Source organism: Lissotriton vulgaris, chromosome 5, assembly GCF_964263255.1.
Source record: "Lissotriton vulgaris chromosome 5, aLisVul1.2, whole genome shotgun sequence".
NCBI classification, from domain to species: Eukaryota; Metazoa; Chordata; class Amphibia; order Caudata; family Salamandridae; genus Lissotriton; species Lissotriton vulgaris.
Genome location: NC_141693.1, coordinates 914,205,138 through 914,221,048, shown reverse-complemented (window position 1 = coordinate 914,221,048; position 15,911 = coordinate 914,205,138). Strand labels below are relative to the sequence as shown.

Here is a 15,911-nt window from a genome sequence, read left to right as displayed (position 1 = left end):
CATCATCATCATTATTATCATTATTATTATTTTATTTTGCTTGGGAATTTCCTGGAATGAGCATTTTGGTTAATGAATTATATGTTAGGATGTGAATGTACATTATAATTTATTTAATTGATAAACGTTTTGAGGCCCATGGATAAATAGCCAGTAAGTTCCTTATGCTGGGTAATCTCTGTAAGTGAATTTCTGCTGTGACATTATTCAGCACAGACATTTACAGACCTGGGGGCAGATTTACAAGCCCCTTGTGCCGCTTTTACGCCGCTGTTGCGTCACTTTTGTGACGCAGCGGCGGCGCAAAAGATGCACCATGATGCGGGGTATTTACAACGTGATGCATCTCTCAGATGCGTCACGTTGTAAAGCCCTGAGCCAGAAGAGGCGTACCATCGCATGGGGAGGCGTTCCTGCGCAGGAACGCCTCCCAAAAGTGGCTGAGTGAAATCTACAAGATTTCACTCAGTCACATTTGGGCCCATGCTGCGTCAAAACCCTGCGCCTGCTTGAAGCAGGCGTAAGGATTGATGCAGCATTGTACACATAGGACCCCCCTGATCATTGCTGGAGCTGCGTCGCGCTTGCGACGCAACTCCAGCAATGCGCCGCTTTTACGGCACAGATGCATGACGAATCTGTGCCGTTTTTGCCCCATGGTGCGCCGCATTGTAAATGTGGCGCTTCATGGGTGGCGGAGCTGCGGCGCACAATTACTGGCGCATTCTTGCCGATAGGCTAAACCGAGCTCTAATAATAACATGCTGACCAAGTCTTTCTCCGCTCTTTACCTCAACACGAGATCAATACCCAAACATGCTCTTGAGCTATGGAATCTGTTAGAGAGCGAAAAACCGGATATATGCTTTTTTACAGAAACGTGGCTCCGCAACCAAGCCTCACCAGATACTTTCATTACATTTCCTCAGGAATACCACTTAATTAGGCTGGATAGAAAAGGAAACCGCGGAGGTGGTATTGCAGTGGCAGCTAAAACCCCCATAGAAATTACTGTACTAGAATCCATTTCCAACCCTCTGTCGGAAATCCTGATCATTAATATGAAGCTAAACAAGCTTGATTTTGGGAGGGTAGCTTTGGTATATAGGCCCCCAGGGGCAAAGTCTAAATTTGTCAATCACCTTCTAGATACAATTGCTTCTCATGTATTAGCAACCAACAATTTCATCCTATTAGGTGATTTTAATCATCACGCGGAAATATCTCTAGACCCTGATACCAACAACCTGTTAAACATGTTAGAAACTTTGGGTTTAACCCAGATGGTGACTGGACCAACCCACCTGGCCGGACACACCCTGGACCTGATTTTTACTAACATATCCAACCTAATTAGCAAAGCCCCTCTTCCCATGATATGGACTGATCATTATCTTTTAAAATTCAGTTTTCCTAAACCTAACGGAACTACCCTTAAAAACCACAGAACTAAAACTATTTTAGTCCGTCCGTGGCGTAAAATGAAGTCGGATGCTTTCCGGATTCACTTTAAATTTGTCACAGTACCACCAAGCAATATTGAACACATGGTAACCCAGCTTGAATCCTCCGTTGGGGAAAAACGGGATAAAATAATACCTAAAACAAGTGTGAATGTAAAAACCATTGCAGCTGCCTGGTTTACAGCGGACTTAAAAAAAGAAAAGCTGACTAGTAGGTCAGCAGAACGCCAGTGGCGGAAAACGAAAGGAAAAGGGGACCGGGAGAAATATAAATCGACCCACTCTAACTATTTAAAAAACATCAAAGTGGCAAAAAAACTCTACCTAACTCAAAGAATAAATAAAGCAGTCCACTCCAGTAAAGAGCTTTATAAAATTGTAAAGGAATTTACCACTCCTCTGGTTGAACAACCTGTCTTTATTCCAACAGTGGAATGGGTCAACTCCCTGTCCTCCTACTTTGATAATAAAATAAAGATGATCTATGCTGCTTTCCCTGATACGAGTCAAACTCCACTTTTACCTACTGATGATGATCCCTTGCCAGCACTTGCGAGCGAGGTTTATCCGGACACCCCCTATTTTACCATATTTGTTCCTGTTACCCCTTCTGAAGCTTTGGAAGGTCTTAGAAAAATCAAATCCGGTTCTGCCACGGACATCCTGTCCCCTCGGAATTGCGCAGAGATATTGCCACTGCTGGCGTCTTCTCTCACCAACATTTTTAACACCTCTTTTGAGCTAGCTTCCATACCTAGAAGCTAGAAGCATGCCCAGGTCAAACCCATTCTAAAAAAGCCATCAAGTGACCCTACCCTTCCTATCAACTATAGGCCCATTTCATTATTGCCCTATTTTGGAAAGGTACTTGAATATCTGGTGAACAAGCGTCTCACTACCTATATTGAAACTCATGGGCTCCTGGACCCCTCCCATTAGGGTTTCCAAGCTGCCCATGGTACCAAGACGGCTGTAATGGAGATCGTGGACAATATTAGACTCACTCTTGATGAAGGCGACTCTGACATTCTGGTACTATTGGATTTATCCGCCGCCTTTGACACTATCTCCCACGGCATCTTGAAACAACGGCTGTGGGAGATAGGTGTCAGGGGTAAAGCCCTAGCCTGGTTTGAAAACTACTTGGCGGACCGCTTTACCTCCATAAAGGTTGATACCATCACATCCAGTAGTTTGCCCCTTACTGTAGGAGTCCCGCAGGGGTCAATTCTAAGTCCGATATTGTTTAATATCTATCTTACCCCGCTAGCAAATATAATAAAATCATATGGCTTCACAACAGTATCGTATGCTGACGATACTCAGGTGCTTATAACTTGTAAGGCTGATTTCCACGAAACAAGTATCAGATAAAAAAAATGCATGCTTGATATTAGCAAATGGACGTGTCATAACAAACTGCAATTAAATTACAGTAAAACAGAAATTATCCTGTTTGTTAAGGCCCGCAAAGTATGGTCACACGACTGGTGGCCTCGGGAACTAGGACCTTGTCCATTACCCAAGGAGGTGATCCGCAATCTGGGAATCATGTTGGATTGTTCTCTGTCTGTGAATACCCACCTCAACCAAGTAGCCGGCATCTGCTATGGGATCATGCATATGCTGCGCAAAATCTTCAAATGGCTCCCCCTGGAAACAAGGAAACCAGGTCTTATCATCAGCCGGTTGGATTACGGCAACACCTTCTTTACATCAATAAATGAGTGTTTTCTCGCTAAATTGCAGACACTGCAGAATGTTGAAGCGAGACTGGTGCTGGGCCTTCCCACCAGATCAGCTTCTTTGCCCAGCCTTAGACAATTACACTGGCTACCTATTCACCAGAGAAGCCATTTTAAAGTTCTTAGTCTAACCCACAAATTTCTGTACAGCACTGGGCCAGCTTATCTGCAAAAAAACTAGTCTGGTATCGTTCCACCAGATCATTAAGATCAAGTTCGAAATCTCTCCTAGCCCGGATGGCGCGGAATGGATGTCGGTCTTTTTCCTATATAGCTCCATTTTTGTGGAATAAACTCCCCCCCAATCTTCTGTCAGTTACCAACCATCAACTGTTTCGGAAAAGCCTAAAAACCTGGCTCTTCCCGAAATAAGTGCTGCCTTCAGCCCAGCTCATGTCGTGGTCACTGTTCTCCACTGCAAAGCGCCCTGAGACCTTACGGTGATTTGTGCACTATAAAAAAGCATCTGACTTATGGCGTATGACTTATATGTAGGGATGCAACAGTAATTGTAAATCTGCCCCTAAGTGCCTCATTATGATGCCAGTCAGACCGACCATCCAACCATTGCGGTCTGGTTCTGACCGCCGAGGCTGGGAAAGTTTCCCCCATGTATTAAGATGCAACCGCTACTACTGCGGCTGTCTCATTTACGGCAGTGCACATATCCCTGAATATGTTGCTACAAGTGTGTACAAACTCACAGGAAACATTTGATATGTACACATATGCATGACATATGTGGGGATATGCCTTGTGCTGCATATACCCCATTGCTGGAATGTGGCAATATGTGCACAGTCAAGTCAATGAGGATACATACCACATATGGACTTACCTTCATTCCGGTGCCTAATAGTCATAGTCTTCGAGGTTCCATTTCCATGGTGGAGGGCAGACCTGTAGAAAGGGATCAACGCTGGAGAGAAACTAATTTGAGTGAGTGTGCACCTCAAATTCATTGTTTCTGTTGATGCAGCTGGTCGGACAGCAACGGTCAACTCGTCGGGGATGCACATTGTAATCCAGGCGGTGGTCGGAATTCCCTGTACAACCTGTGCTGCTTTTCTCTGACCGCCATCACAGCGGTCATAGGAAAGCTCGAAGTTGGTGGTCTGTCAGTTGTCGGCCGGTCGGAGTACATGATGCCTGCATTGTAATTCAGCGGTCGGACTGCCCGATTACAACGAGACCACGGCGGTCTGACCACCTCCGACAGGCCACCTCTTAACGCCCCTTTTTGCCATTTTATGATTATGTTTGGAATGCTTTTGTATTGTCAGTGATGCTGCGTGTAATTTGTAAAAAATATATGTGCCAGGGCCATCGTTAGGAGGCCCATGCAGCTTGCAATATTCATTGTCCCTGCTGCCAATGACACAATCAGCACAAATACTTTCAGACCCTACAAGTGTGACAATGCAGATTATTCCTGGCCCTCTAGGCTTGAATGGATTTGGTAGCAGGCATTAGTCATTTCTAATATTTATTGAATTAATAAACAACTGACAATAGAGACAAACATCACCATGATGTGGAAGACTGTCATAAGTGCTGGTGTTGACAATTAAGTGCAGGTGCCAAGCACCGGAAACTACAGGCTCATATTAAGCACAAATGAGCTCTTTGATTTTATCTGTTTACCCAACTATCTAATGTGGGTAATGCAGAATTTTCCACAATCAGGTGGTGATAGTTTATCTGCAAAAACTGATTCATATATAGGTATACTTTCAAGGTATTTATCAGGTTGGTGGTAAAACAATGGTGAAGCTTCAAAAGAACTTCCTCAAAGTTTACCTGTCAAGAATTGTGCAATCGGTGCTAGTATTTTGTGGGGTACATCTGTTGCTGCCATAAACACTATAATAGTCCTCTAATGTGCATTCAAGGAATGTCGGTCTATTTTTTGTAAAGAAAATGATGACTTTTGCATGTCATGTAATCCGATTAGGGCAAAAAACTATTTGCGGAGATTAACGTCCAGAGATGTTATTCTGCAATATTTTTCTGGTAGTGCATTACACTTTGGTAACAAAAAATAAATAAATAAATATTTTCTTAATTGGAGGTAGAATAAAAGGGTAAACGTGCAGTCGGCTTCCATTTGTATAATGTGCATTTCTCAGTTAATGTGGTGTTTGTAGCATCACAAAAATTCTTGCCAGTGTTCTCTTGGCCCTTGAGAATATCTGGCCCCACCTTGCATATATCTTGAGACGCAGGTTTTCCAAGCAATTTATGTGATCAAAAGCAGTATATGAGTCCATCTGGGGTCTGTAGAACATGCTATTCCTAGGTGTGAAGAATTTTGGCCCCAAACATTGATGGGGAGCAATCAGAACAGTATTTTATGTATGAAAGCAACCAAAGTAGTTGCGCTGGAAATGTGGTCCAGAGAGTCGGCAGTTCTGTGAGGGGCATTGAACATGTTTATAGGGAGCTCATCTGAACCTACCACTTTTCTGGCAATTTCTTTATTGTGCCTATTCTTTCTACATAAACCTTTTCACACTTTTCACTCTGCATACTTTGTTAAGTGCTGCTCTGCCAAAGGTACTTGTAATTAACCCTGGGTGAAGCACTACGCTACGCTCACGTAGTTTGCGAAGTTTGCGCAACTTCCCACTACGCGAGCTGCACGTTGCACAGTGCGAACACGCGTAGTGCAGCGTAGCGTAGTGTAGCGGTCATTTTTTGCTTGTTCACGGTCCTCAACGTCATATTCGCGACCGCGAGCAAGCAAAATGACATCCCGGCGAGATTCTCAACGCGGGGAGGTCAGGTTTCTCATTGCGAGTGGTTGCGCATGCTCGCGACCGCACGCAATGAGAAACTACCAGTTCGCGTTGAGAAAGCTGCAGCTCGAGTAAAAATCTACTCGAGCAGCAGAAAACTACAGCTCGCACTGTGCAAGATGTCATTTTCAATTATTGCACAGTGCCGCATGCTTGTCCGCACTGTGCAATCATTGAAAACGCATCTTGCACAGTGCGAACATGCTACTACGCAGCTCGCGTAGTGCTACGTGAAATTCGCGTAGTGCGAAGTGCACTTCGCGTAGCTTTGCGTAGCGCTAATCCACAAACTACGACCACCCTTACTTGTAATAACTTCCACAATCAGGGATCTCACAATAGCCATTGTGAGAAAGGTGTATTTCCTCTGTGCACAAGGCAACATTGGAATCTGCAGCATAGAACCCAAAAGAGCTGTTATTTGAGCCACGTCCATAGGTAATACATTTGTGCTTATATAATTCCTACTACAACACTAATATGAATCTAGCTTTTGTAAATTCTTTACTATATTAAACCAGTCATTCCTGCTCCATGTCATGTCATTTGGCAATTGAAACTAATGTACATTCAATATGTGAACTTGAAGTTGTGAAGCACCTTCACAAATCCACTTTTGTTATGGGCATAAAATACAACTTCTTGCCCATTAAGGTTGAAATGCTCACATGCTCACATGTCCTATGTGGGTGGAAGGCAGCACACCTTATAACATCACCAAATAAACCTGTCTACATCATACAGGCACCCAGTGAAGGTTCATAATTGCATAGGTGTAGCACAGAAGTCCAAGATTACATGGTCATTCTTCGGAGATATTGCTCACATGGAAATTGACATTAAAATTACCAAGACCAGACCACCCTCTTATATCTTAGAATGCATTTCCACATTGCTCTTCACACATAGAAGCTCTTGCCTTACAACTTACTGGATGAGCCTGTTTAGCATGTCACTATGACAAGATAACGTCAGGTACTACCAACAAACCGGTCAACTGTCTCTGTTACTAAAAGAAAAAACACAAGAGAGGACCCTGAGGATCTGAGTAACTTCCAAATAGAAAAATTCCATCCAGGATGAGCTCCATCCAGTCAGACTTCAGATTAGGTTGCTAGCACATAAACCAAAATAGTAATATACTCAACAAGGCCATTTGCATATTAGGAAAGAGTGAGTCCTGCCTCCTCATTCTACTAGACCCATCAGTAGCTTTTGACATGGTATACACTGCACTCACTTGGACATCCTTAAGGAAAGAAAAGGCCTGAATGTCACAGTCCTTAGCTGGTTCTCGTCATATCTTAAAATAGATCTAAATGCACATAACTATCAAACTCTGTTGAAACACTTAATTCTCCATCAAGGTGTTTCTTAAATTATGTGTTACTCTATTCAGTCTCAAGATAGAATATTGTGTTTCTATTCTCAAACATTCCCATTCTATTGTTAGGCAGATGATATTTATTGTATGTGATATTTTCTTAAAGCACGTCATTCAGTGCCCGGGTTCTTGATGACATGCAGTTGAGTATGTCTCTACCACATCTGAAGCTGAATCTGCTTAAAATAGAGTTCCTCTTGATCGCTCAAACTTCTCCATCCATGTAAAACCTGCCTTATCGCTTTTTTGTGTTCAACTACTACCCTTCTACTGTAGACAATAATGTATCCCTTCAATCACACATTAGCCCATTAGCCAAAGAGATAAATGATGTGTTCAGACAGCTAGTAGAATAGCCTTTACTCCCAGAAGATGATTTAAAACAAGTGATTTAGTGCTCATGGTATTTCAGCTGAACTACCAAAACTCCCATCTAGGAACTGCATATCTACGCCTAGACCATCACAAAGTGGCTCTGCACACTCGTGCGTCACTGGCTACTTTTCAAAAAGAAAGTGTTTTCACAGCTTCTCATTCCTGGTTACAGTGACATGGCTACTCATTGAGGCAAGACGTATCTGCAAACTAACTTATATTATTATAAGTCTTATCACCTTGATAAGACTTATAATAGGCCCCAGTGCCAAGAACCTGCACACTCCCATATTCACCTTTGCCACAACCCAGCACAGACAGGACTCAGTACCACCTATTGCACACTTAGATGGATCAAACACCACTCCCACAGGACCCTGCACTCATGCATGCTCAACACCCACTCACTCTTGAAATATGCCAATGAGATCTGGGACCTGTTGTACAACCACGAGCCAGACCTTCTGTTACTCATGGAAACAAGGAGGAATCCAGCCTCCGCACTAAACATTGCCAAAGCCTTCACTTGGCAGAACTGATTGCACAAACCTAGAGGAGAAGTCACAATAATATTTAATGACAACATCATCTATACGATAGACATATCCACCGACTACATGGAACATCTTGTGTTCAAACTGCACATCACAGCAAAATTCTGTCTGCACGGAACACTTACCTACTGATAACCAGGAGCTCACACTAACTTTGACTGCAAAACCACAGACTTTGTTGCACCCATTATCGTCAACTCTTGCACCATCATCATCCTTGGAGACCTGAACTTCCACCTGGAAGACTGCACCAACTAGACCTCGACTGTCCTGCTAGAAAACCTTGGGAAATTCTACATTACCCAAAGCATCTCATACCGCCGAACACCTCCCTCACCTAATTTTCACCTTCTTCAACAGCATCTCTATTGACAATTCATCACCAATCAAGTGGACAGACCACACAACATCGTTTTGCACATACCTGTCCCACAACACTGTAGACCCACCACACCCGGACCTGCCCGCATCAGCTTGAAAAACATCACAAAGGAGCACTTGAATTGAAGAGCCATGGCCATAGCACTCGCAGACTGCACGTACAGCAGCAGCAATGAAATATTCACCACCATAAAAAGACTTCACCTCACCTCAAGCTGCTTCCAGCAACATACTCCCTGCCACGAGACATCTGCAATAAACTCACATTCTTCTGTGACTAAAATGCCTCTATATGCTACAACTTCAACCTGACCTTGTCTCCCTTGCAACTTGGCTTCTCATAACACTTAAATAATGGACCTGGACCTCAAAGCCCACCATTACTATGAATGAGACCACAACTCCCATGATGTTCATCCACTCCCAAACCCACAATCAATCCCCTATCTCCATCAGGCCTTCATCAAAGAACGCCTTCCTATCAGCAAAACTATAACACCAATTGTCATTGCCCCCATCGACTCAGCCATCTTCCTGGATGCCTTGAAACACAACATGGCCATGCCTTTGCTCAAGAAACCCTCTATGGATCCAGCCGCACTCTTCAACTACAGACGAATCGACCTCTTAGCCTACTTGGCCAAGGTCCTTGTGAAGATCATCAATATATGCCTCACTGACCTTCTCATCAACCATTAGCTCCTCAACACCACACAGCCTGGATTTAGGTCCAACTACAGCTCCAAAACTTGACTCATCACATTTCAGAAGGCACCAGGATTTTAATGGACAGAGGAGACATGGCAGCCTTCATCTCCCTAGATCTTTCAACAGTGCTTGACAGGATCTTACACTTCATTGTCTTTAGTCGTCTTCATGAGATTAGCATTCAAGCAGCCACTTTCTGCTGGATCTGTTCCTTCCTGATAAATAGAACTCAAACTGTCAGCCTGGCACTGTACTTTTCAAAAACCTTTATCTGTGGAGTTGTTCAAGGTTCATGCCTCATCCCTATCCTCTTCAATGCATTCATGACCCCACTAGCCAATGTCAACCACACTCACGACATTAACATCCTCTCCTACCCTGATGACGCACAACTGATACTTGCTCTCTCAGATACAAACTCCTACACAAGGATCAAGTTCACCTCCTGCTTCACCGAAGTCACCAGTTGGATAGAGCCAACTGTCTCAAGCTGAGCTCCAACAAGACAGAAGTGGTAATATTCAGCAACAACACCTCGCCATGAGACTCCACCTGGTGACCAGCTGAACTTGCACCTCCACCTACGCCAAGAACCCTGGGATCATCATTGACAGTAAACTGAACATAACAGCACACATCAACGTTGTCACTGTATCTTGCTTCCACACCCTGAAGTTGCTGAGGAAGATCTTCAAATGGCTCCCAAGTACCACTAAATAAAGCATCACTCACACCCTTGTCACCAGCAAACTAGGAGGAAAACCCTAAACATCAGAATCCTAAAGCAACTCACCAGTAGCCTACAAACCATCCAGAACTTGGCTGTCAGACTCATCCTCAACTTCCCATGCAAAACACACAACACACTACTCTTCACGGAGCTCCACTGGCTCCTGATACACAAACGTCCTGAGTTCAAATTCCTTATACACGCATTCAAGGCACTACACAAAATAGGTCATATCTACCTAAGCAGCTGCATTTCCTTCCACCAACCATGCAGACAGCTCCACTCTGCTGGACTCTTACTCGACACATCCCACGCATACACAAAAACAAATCTGGAGGCTTGGCTTTCTCATACATATCTCCTAAAGCATGGAGTAACCCCCCACCACAACCTCAAAGCCTCCTCATCTCTTCTTGAGCTCCACAAGAGGCAGTAGACCTGGCTCCTTGAAAAACCCGACCCTAGAGAAGGCAATTACACCTGCTCAGTTCCAGTATACCCCTGGATGATAGTGTGCTCTACAGATACAAATACCATGGCATTGTGTTGCCAAGAGATGGTTAATCGCAAGCAGCCAGTACCCCCTTGTGGAGTGCTGACACTGTTCTCTTGGGATTTTCATCATTCAAGATGACAAAATAGTATACAACCAATCTCTGGATGTGTATCTAAGGTTTGGAAGTCTATCATATTACCAATGAGGAAAATGCATTTCTATGCAACTTTCAAACAAAAGCTAAAGTCCCTTTTGTTACAACACTACTTCCTCCTTTGCACTAAGTTCACACAGTTGCTTCTGTTTGAACTCCTGTAATTAATGCGTGTATACAGTTATATTGGGAAAGTGTTTTGTTTATTCCTATGTTATATGTTCTTATTTTGTTTTTCCTTCTATGTCCATAATTATGATACTTTGCTACAAGGCCACACATTATTTACCATTTGTATCTTTGTTATATGCACCTACTGCTCTTGTAACTTGTTCCTTTGTACAGCTCTCTGTCTCTCAGTGGATCTGGCCTGTACTGTACAAACTACTGATAACTACATGAATACATATGAATGTGAGAGCACGGTCACACACTGCAGTAGTCTGTGTGTGTCCAGCTCTTTTTTTAAATTGGGACCTTTGTGTTGGAGCAGCACCGTGTGTGGACTGTTATGCTAATTTCATTCAGCAAAGTACCACTAAATCAAAATGTAACTTTCTCTTCAATTAGTTTGAATCATTTTTACAATCTTACATTATTTATATTTATAATAGCTACTGTATTTTCCTTTTTAACACCTAGAACCCTTAGATGTTTTGATACCTAGAAGAACAGAAAAGCTCCTCGAATCCCCCAACCCTCTCTTACTTGACAAAACTTGCTAGCAAACACATACTAGAAAGAAGTTTTTATTGGAAGAAGCGTGTGACCAAACATCTTTGGAAATAATTTGACTTAACATTTATGGAGCTGTGAATCAATGTTAATATTTTGGCCTTCCTCTATGGATATAAACTGTTTACAACAGGCCCCGTTTTTAGCCAATGATATCCTTAATTTTCTCTATATCAATATCCTGCACCATAATTTGCCTTCACATTATATGCTAACTACCTTTGTTGGTTTTTATAGAAAACAAATACTCAAATGTTTCATATATGTGTATTCATAATATTGTTATGGCATAAAAGTTCTTCCTATAAATAAATAAGCCAATACATTGTTCACCAGTTCAAGCATTCTTTTCTTATATAAAATGTTTGCAGTCAATTCACTCTTTCCTTGTCTTTACCTGGTGTGTTATTTTTGTTTGCAGTTGCAGGTGAATTTGCTCTCAACGTTTCTCCTTATTGGAAAATCTTGCTATGAACATCGAGATTTTGGCACAGCTATGCAAATCCTTGCAGGGCTAGACAATCTTATAGTGCTCCAACTACCTGTAAGATATATAGTTCTATTTTATATAGATATTTCATGGTAACCTTTTATAGGTTTTCTATAGTGGAATCACAGCTGTTTTATATTTTTATAGGCCTGGAAAAATCTCCCATCAAAAGTGTCAGAAATACTGGATGAACTCAAGGCCCTGGAGGTATGGAAGCAGCTTGTGGATTAATTTGTCATTTAGTGCTGTTTGTGTAAATAAAGTTACTGCCTGCTCACTTCCTATTGAAATGGAGGCGCTTCATCATTTCACAGAGCTTAAAGGCTGCATGCAAACATCGGAAATCATCATTTATTCCTTTTATTAAATATTTTAGTGTAAACCCAGTGGACCCATGATCTCATGGTGGTGTTTATGAACACTGAACCATTTGCATAGATTAAAAGTTAACATGTATGACATTCGGCTGCATTGATATACTACAAGATATCCGCTTTTTTAAATGTTGCTTATGCTACCACAGATTTGTTGTTTTAGTTAATATTACAGACTTTACGAATATCCAGGTTAACGGCTCTTGATTTATTAACGTCAGCAGACTGAGGTTATAGTCAACACTTCAGGGATTTAAGCACTTGAGTTGCATGTCCAAGCAGATGTTAGCAAGGAGGGTTTAACTCACAGAACCATGTCCATGTTGAATTATGCCTATTTTCTTAACCCTGCAGGCTCGACCCATTATATGTAGCATGTGTTTAGGCTTAGGAACATTGTTGAATGCTTCTTTTATTCAACATAACTTTTCCATTCCCAGTAACTAGTTTTACTACATAAAATTATTCCGCTTGCAACACAGCTTATAACGCGTGGACACTCGTTGCCCGGTCTAGCTCTATTTGTACTGCTCAAGCCTCAGCCATCAATCAGGTTGAAGGTAAAATGTACATGTAAGTAATGGGACAGATTCTGTCTGCTTCTCTTGTTGCACTGTTTCTGCTGCTTCCTAGTGTCTCAGAGGAGCAGTAGTAGTACAACCACCATTGTATGATTGAGTGCATTAATATTAGTGATTGAATGTCTGTTTCAGGGTAGGGGATTGAGAGCATGATGTGGGTTTGGAAGACCTCAGCCTGAGTTGATGGCTCATTCATTGGCTACTGTATCTTCTACTTGATGGATGAAAGTAATGTTAAAACAAAACTGAAGGATCCATTTTTTGCATGTTTTTAGATCTTGCTAGAGACAGATGTAGTGCCCTGAGAGTGCTCATATGATCTTTATAGAGAGTGTGGCAAACGGTCAGTCTCTCTTAGCCATTTATTGTTTTAAGTGTTGTTTACATTAATCGGCTATTAGTTGTTTGTAAGAACCACTGCAGCATCGAAAATCCATTTTATTGGAGCAGTAAGATGAGCCTTCTTAGAGAGAAGGGTGCTAGTTTTTTAGTCTTACTTTGCAGTGCATAGACAATGATATGTCTACACAGTGTGATCAAGATGCATCCTTTCTCTTCATGTTCCTGACTCCTGCCTCTGGCCAGCCTAGTTTGAGTTGAGATCCAGGCACATTACAGGTGTCAGTGACGTCTCTTCTAAGTTTGCCAGAGACACACACTCAGAACTTGGTTGATCGGCTGAGGTAAGAACAGGCAATGCTGAGAGCAGGAAATCTCAGGCATCAGTATACGGATGAGAATGCTGATTCCCCAGGAACATTTTGCTGTGTCTGAGTACCCACAAAAAGAAAGAGGAGAGGCTTGCTACACTGAGGTACAAAGCAAGCAGTGTACCTTCAGACATCAGACACATGCCACTGACTGCTTCTATTAAATGAAGTTGGCATGACACGGCCAATTGATACAAGCGGGATATCCACAGTCACTGCTTCTCCTGCGAACTTGCACCCCTTCCCATATGCACTCTAAGCAAAGTTCATTTTCAAGCTCCCAGGATGGAGACATACAATCCCACCATGAAATAAAGCATTCACCACTGTCACAACCATGTTTGTTTACTCACAATTCACAGACGAAATGTGTTGTTCTTGAGGAAATTTCTCGTTTATATAGAAGAGCATACTATACCATGAGGAGGGACTTGTGACATGTGGGCAGCTGAAGCTATAAGATGTAACAGTTTTCCATATAGCACATTTAAAAACAGACAGCAGGGGAAGTATACTTCAGGCTTGGATTCTGTCAACAAATTCTCTCTATTACGTCAGGTAGTAAAGTAGGTGAAGCCTTATGTCACTGTCACAACCTCACCCAACTCTTTGGATAAACTCTTACCAACTTTGTGCACTAACCTAAGTCCATTCAGTCCCATCCCTCTCCAAATACTCCAACCCCAGTCAAATCACCTTGTACCATCCATTGAATCTACATATTAATCTACGTGCACCTCTATGTTCCCTAAAATTGTTCGATCTCTGATGACTCTCTGACCACCTTCATTCTCTTTTCCCCATTTCACTTTTTCATTCCTTTGATCTCACTCCAGACCACTCTACTCCTTCATCTCCAGTCCACATGCTACTCCTTCATAGTAATCTCGCCTTCACTTGGGCCATCACCAAACTATTTCCCAATCTTGACAACCCCATCCATCCTCTCATACCGAATTTGAACTTGCCTGTAAAGAGAAAACCGTTAGCAGTCATTCTGGACATATAAGGTAGCGTTTTGGATGTGATTATCTTTGCTAGAACAGTGGGAAACTGGGTGTGTTGTAGAGTTAAGAACATTTTCTATGGCTTTTTCCAAAGTGATGTTATGGCCCAGTCCTCAGTTTGTATGGACAATGCTGTCACAGTTTCATTGCTTAAGGGATGTAGTCTTTTCTATGTTTTCCCACTATTAAAGACAGTGAAGAAGACAAGCATTTGCATGTGTTGGATGTGAAAATAACCCTTATCATGGATTTGCCTATAACAGAGTCATTCAAGAAGGTTAATGCTTTATTTTTGACATTGATTTGGCTGGTCAGAGTTTGAAACCTTCCCATTCTCCATTGAGTAGGTAAATTAAGCAGATGTTTTAGCAGCTTATGAGGGTCAGTGCAAAATCTTAGTTGATCAAGTAGAAGGCAGATCCACTAGGGGAATGACTGCTTCATGCGCGTCATTTAAGAGTTCTCCAATTGAGGCTATTTGAATGGAGCAACTTTGGTATCCTTACAGCTTCATGAACATTTATATGTTACTTCTGCTGGTAAATGTGTCTACTTTTTTTGCTCACTCAGTACTAAGTTCAGTGATTGAGGATTAATATGTGCAGTCAACATATCGATATACAACTCTTATATATATTTACAGGTTAAGTTATCTATTATGTTTTGGGCAATTATATTTCAGTGTTTTTAATCATGAGCCAGATAGTTATGGAAATGCCCCGGTTATTTACTGGTAATGTTCATCCAGTTATTCTCATCAGAGTCCAGGCTTCCCACCCTGCCTAGCCTGTGGTTATTCATCTTCAGACTGTTTTGTTGGGACTTTGTATTAAAGGAAATGTGGTAGGCTAATTTCCTTTTTTGCAGATTATAAGCTGGGAAAGGATATTGGCTATGTTGGAGGGATGGGAAACTAGTATATATTGATATTTTGTGCTTGGTATTCTCTCACCACAGGAGCATGCACTTATTATGTGATGACTGTAAGGAGGAAAATGGATGAGAAGGTAATGTGAACCTCATCAGTCTAGAAACCACCCAACCTCCAGTGTCCCAATCTCCTTCACACTAATTTAAGCCTCACCTACCTCTATGCACTTCGTTCCCAACAAATGTATGCTACTCTTTCTCCAGCATAATTTGAAGCTAAATAAAGTTCATTGTCCAGGCCAATTTCAATACATGGCTTGAAAATGTTTATCAATTCTCAACTAAAGAACTAGTAT

The 15,911-nt window shown here is 42.1% G+C and overlaps 1 protein-coding gene across 1 annotated transcript in view; it reads left to right on the top strand.

Annotated features, from left to right (window-relative positions):
• KNDC1 (kinase non-catalytic C-lobe domain containing 1) overlaps positions 1-15,911 on the top strand; it is a 757,927-nt gene that overhangs the window by 693,559 nt on the left and 48,457 nt on the right. Inside the window, exons 27-28 of the mRNA XM_086922530.1 lie at positions 11,945-12,067; positions 12,161-12,220. Of these exons, the coding sequence (XP_086778656.1) occupies positions 11,945-12,067; positions 12,161-12,220 (183 nt within the window). The remainder of the gene's footprint in view (positions 1-11,944; positions 12,068-12,160; positions 12,221-15,911) is intronic.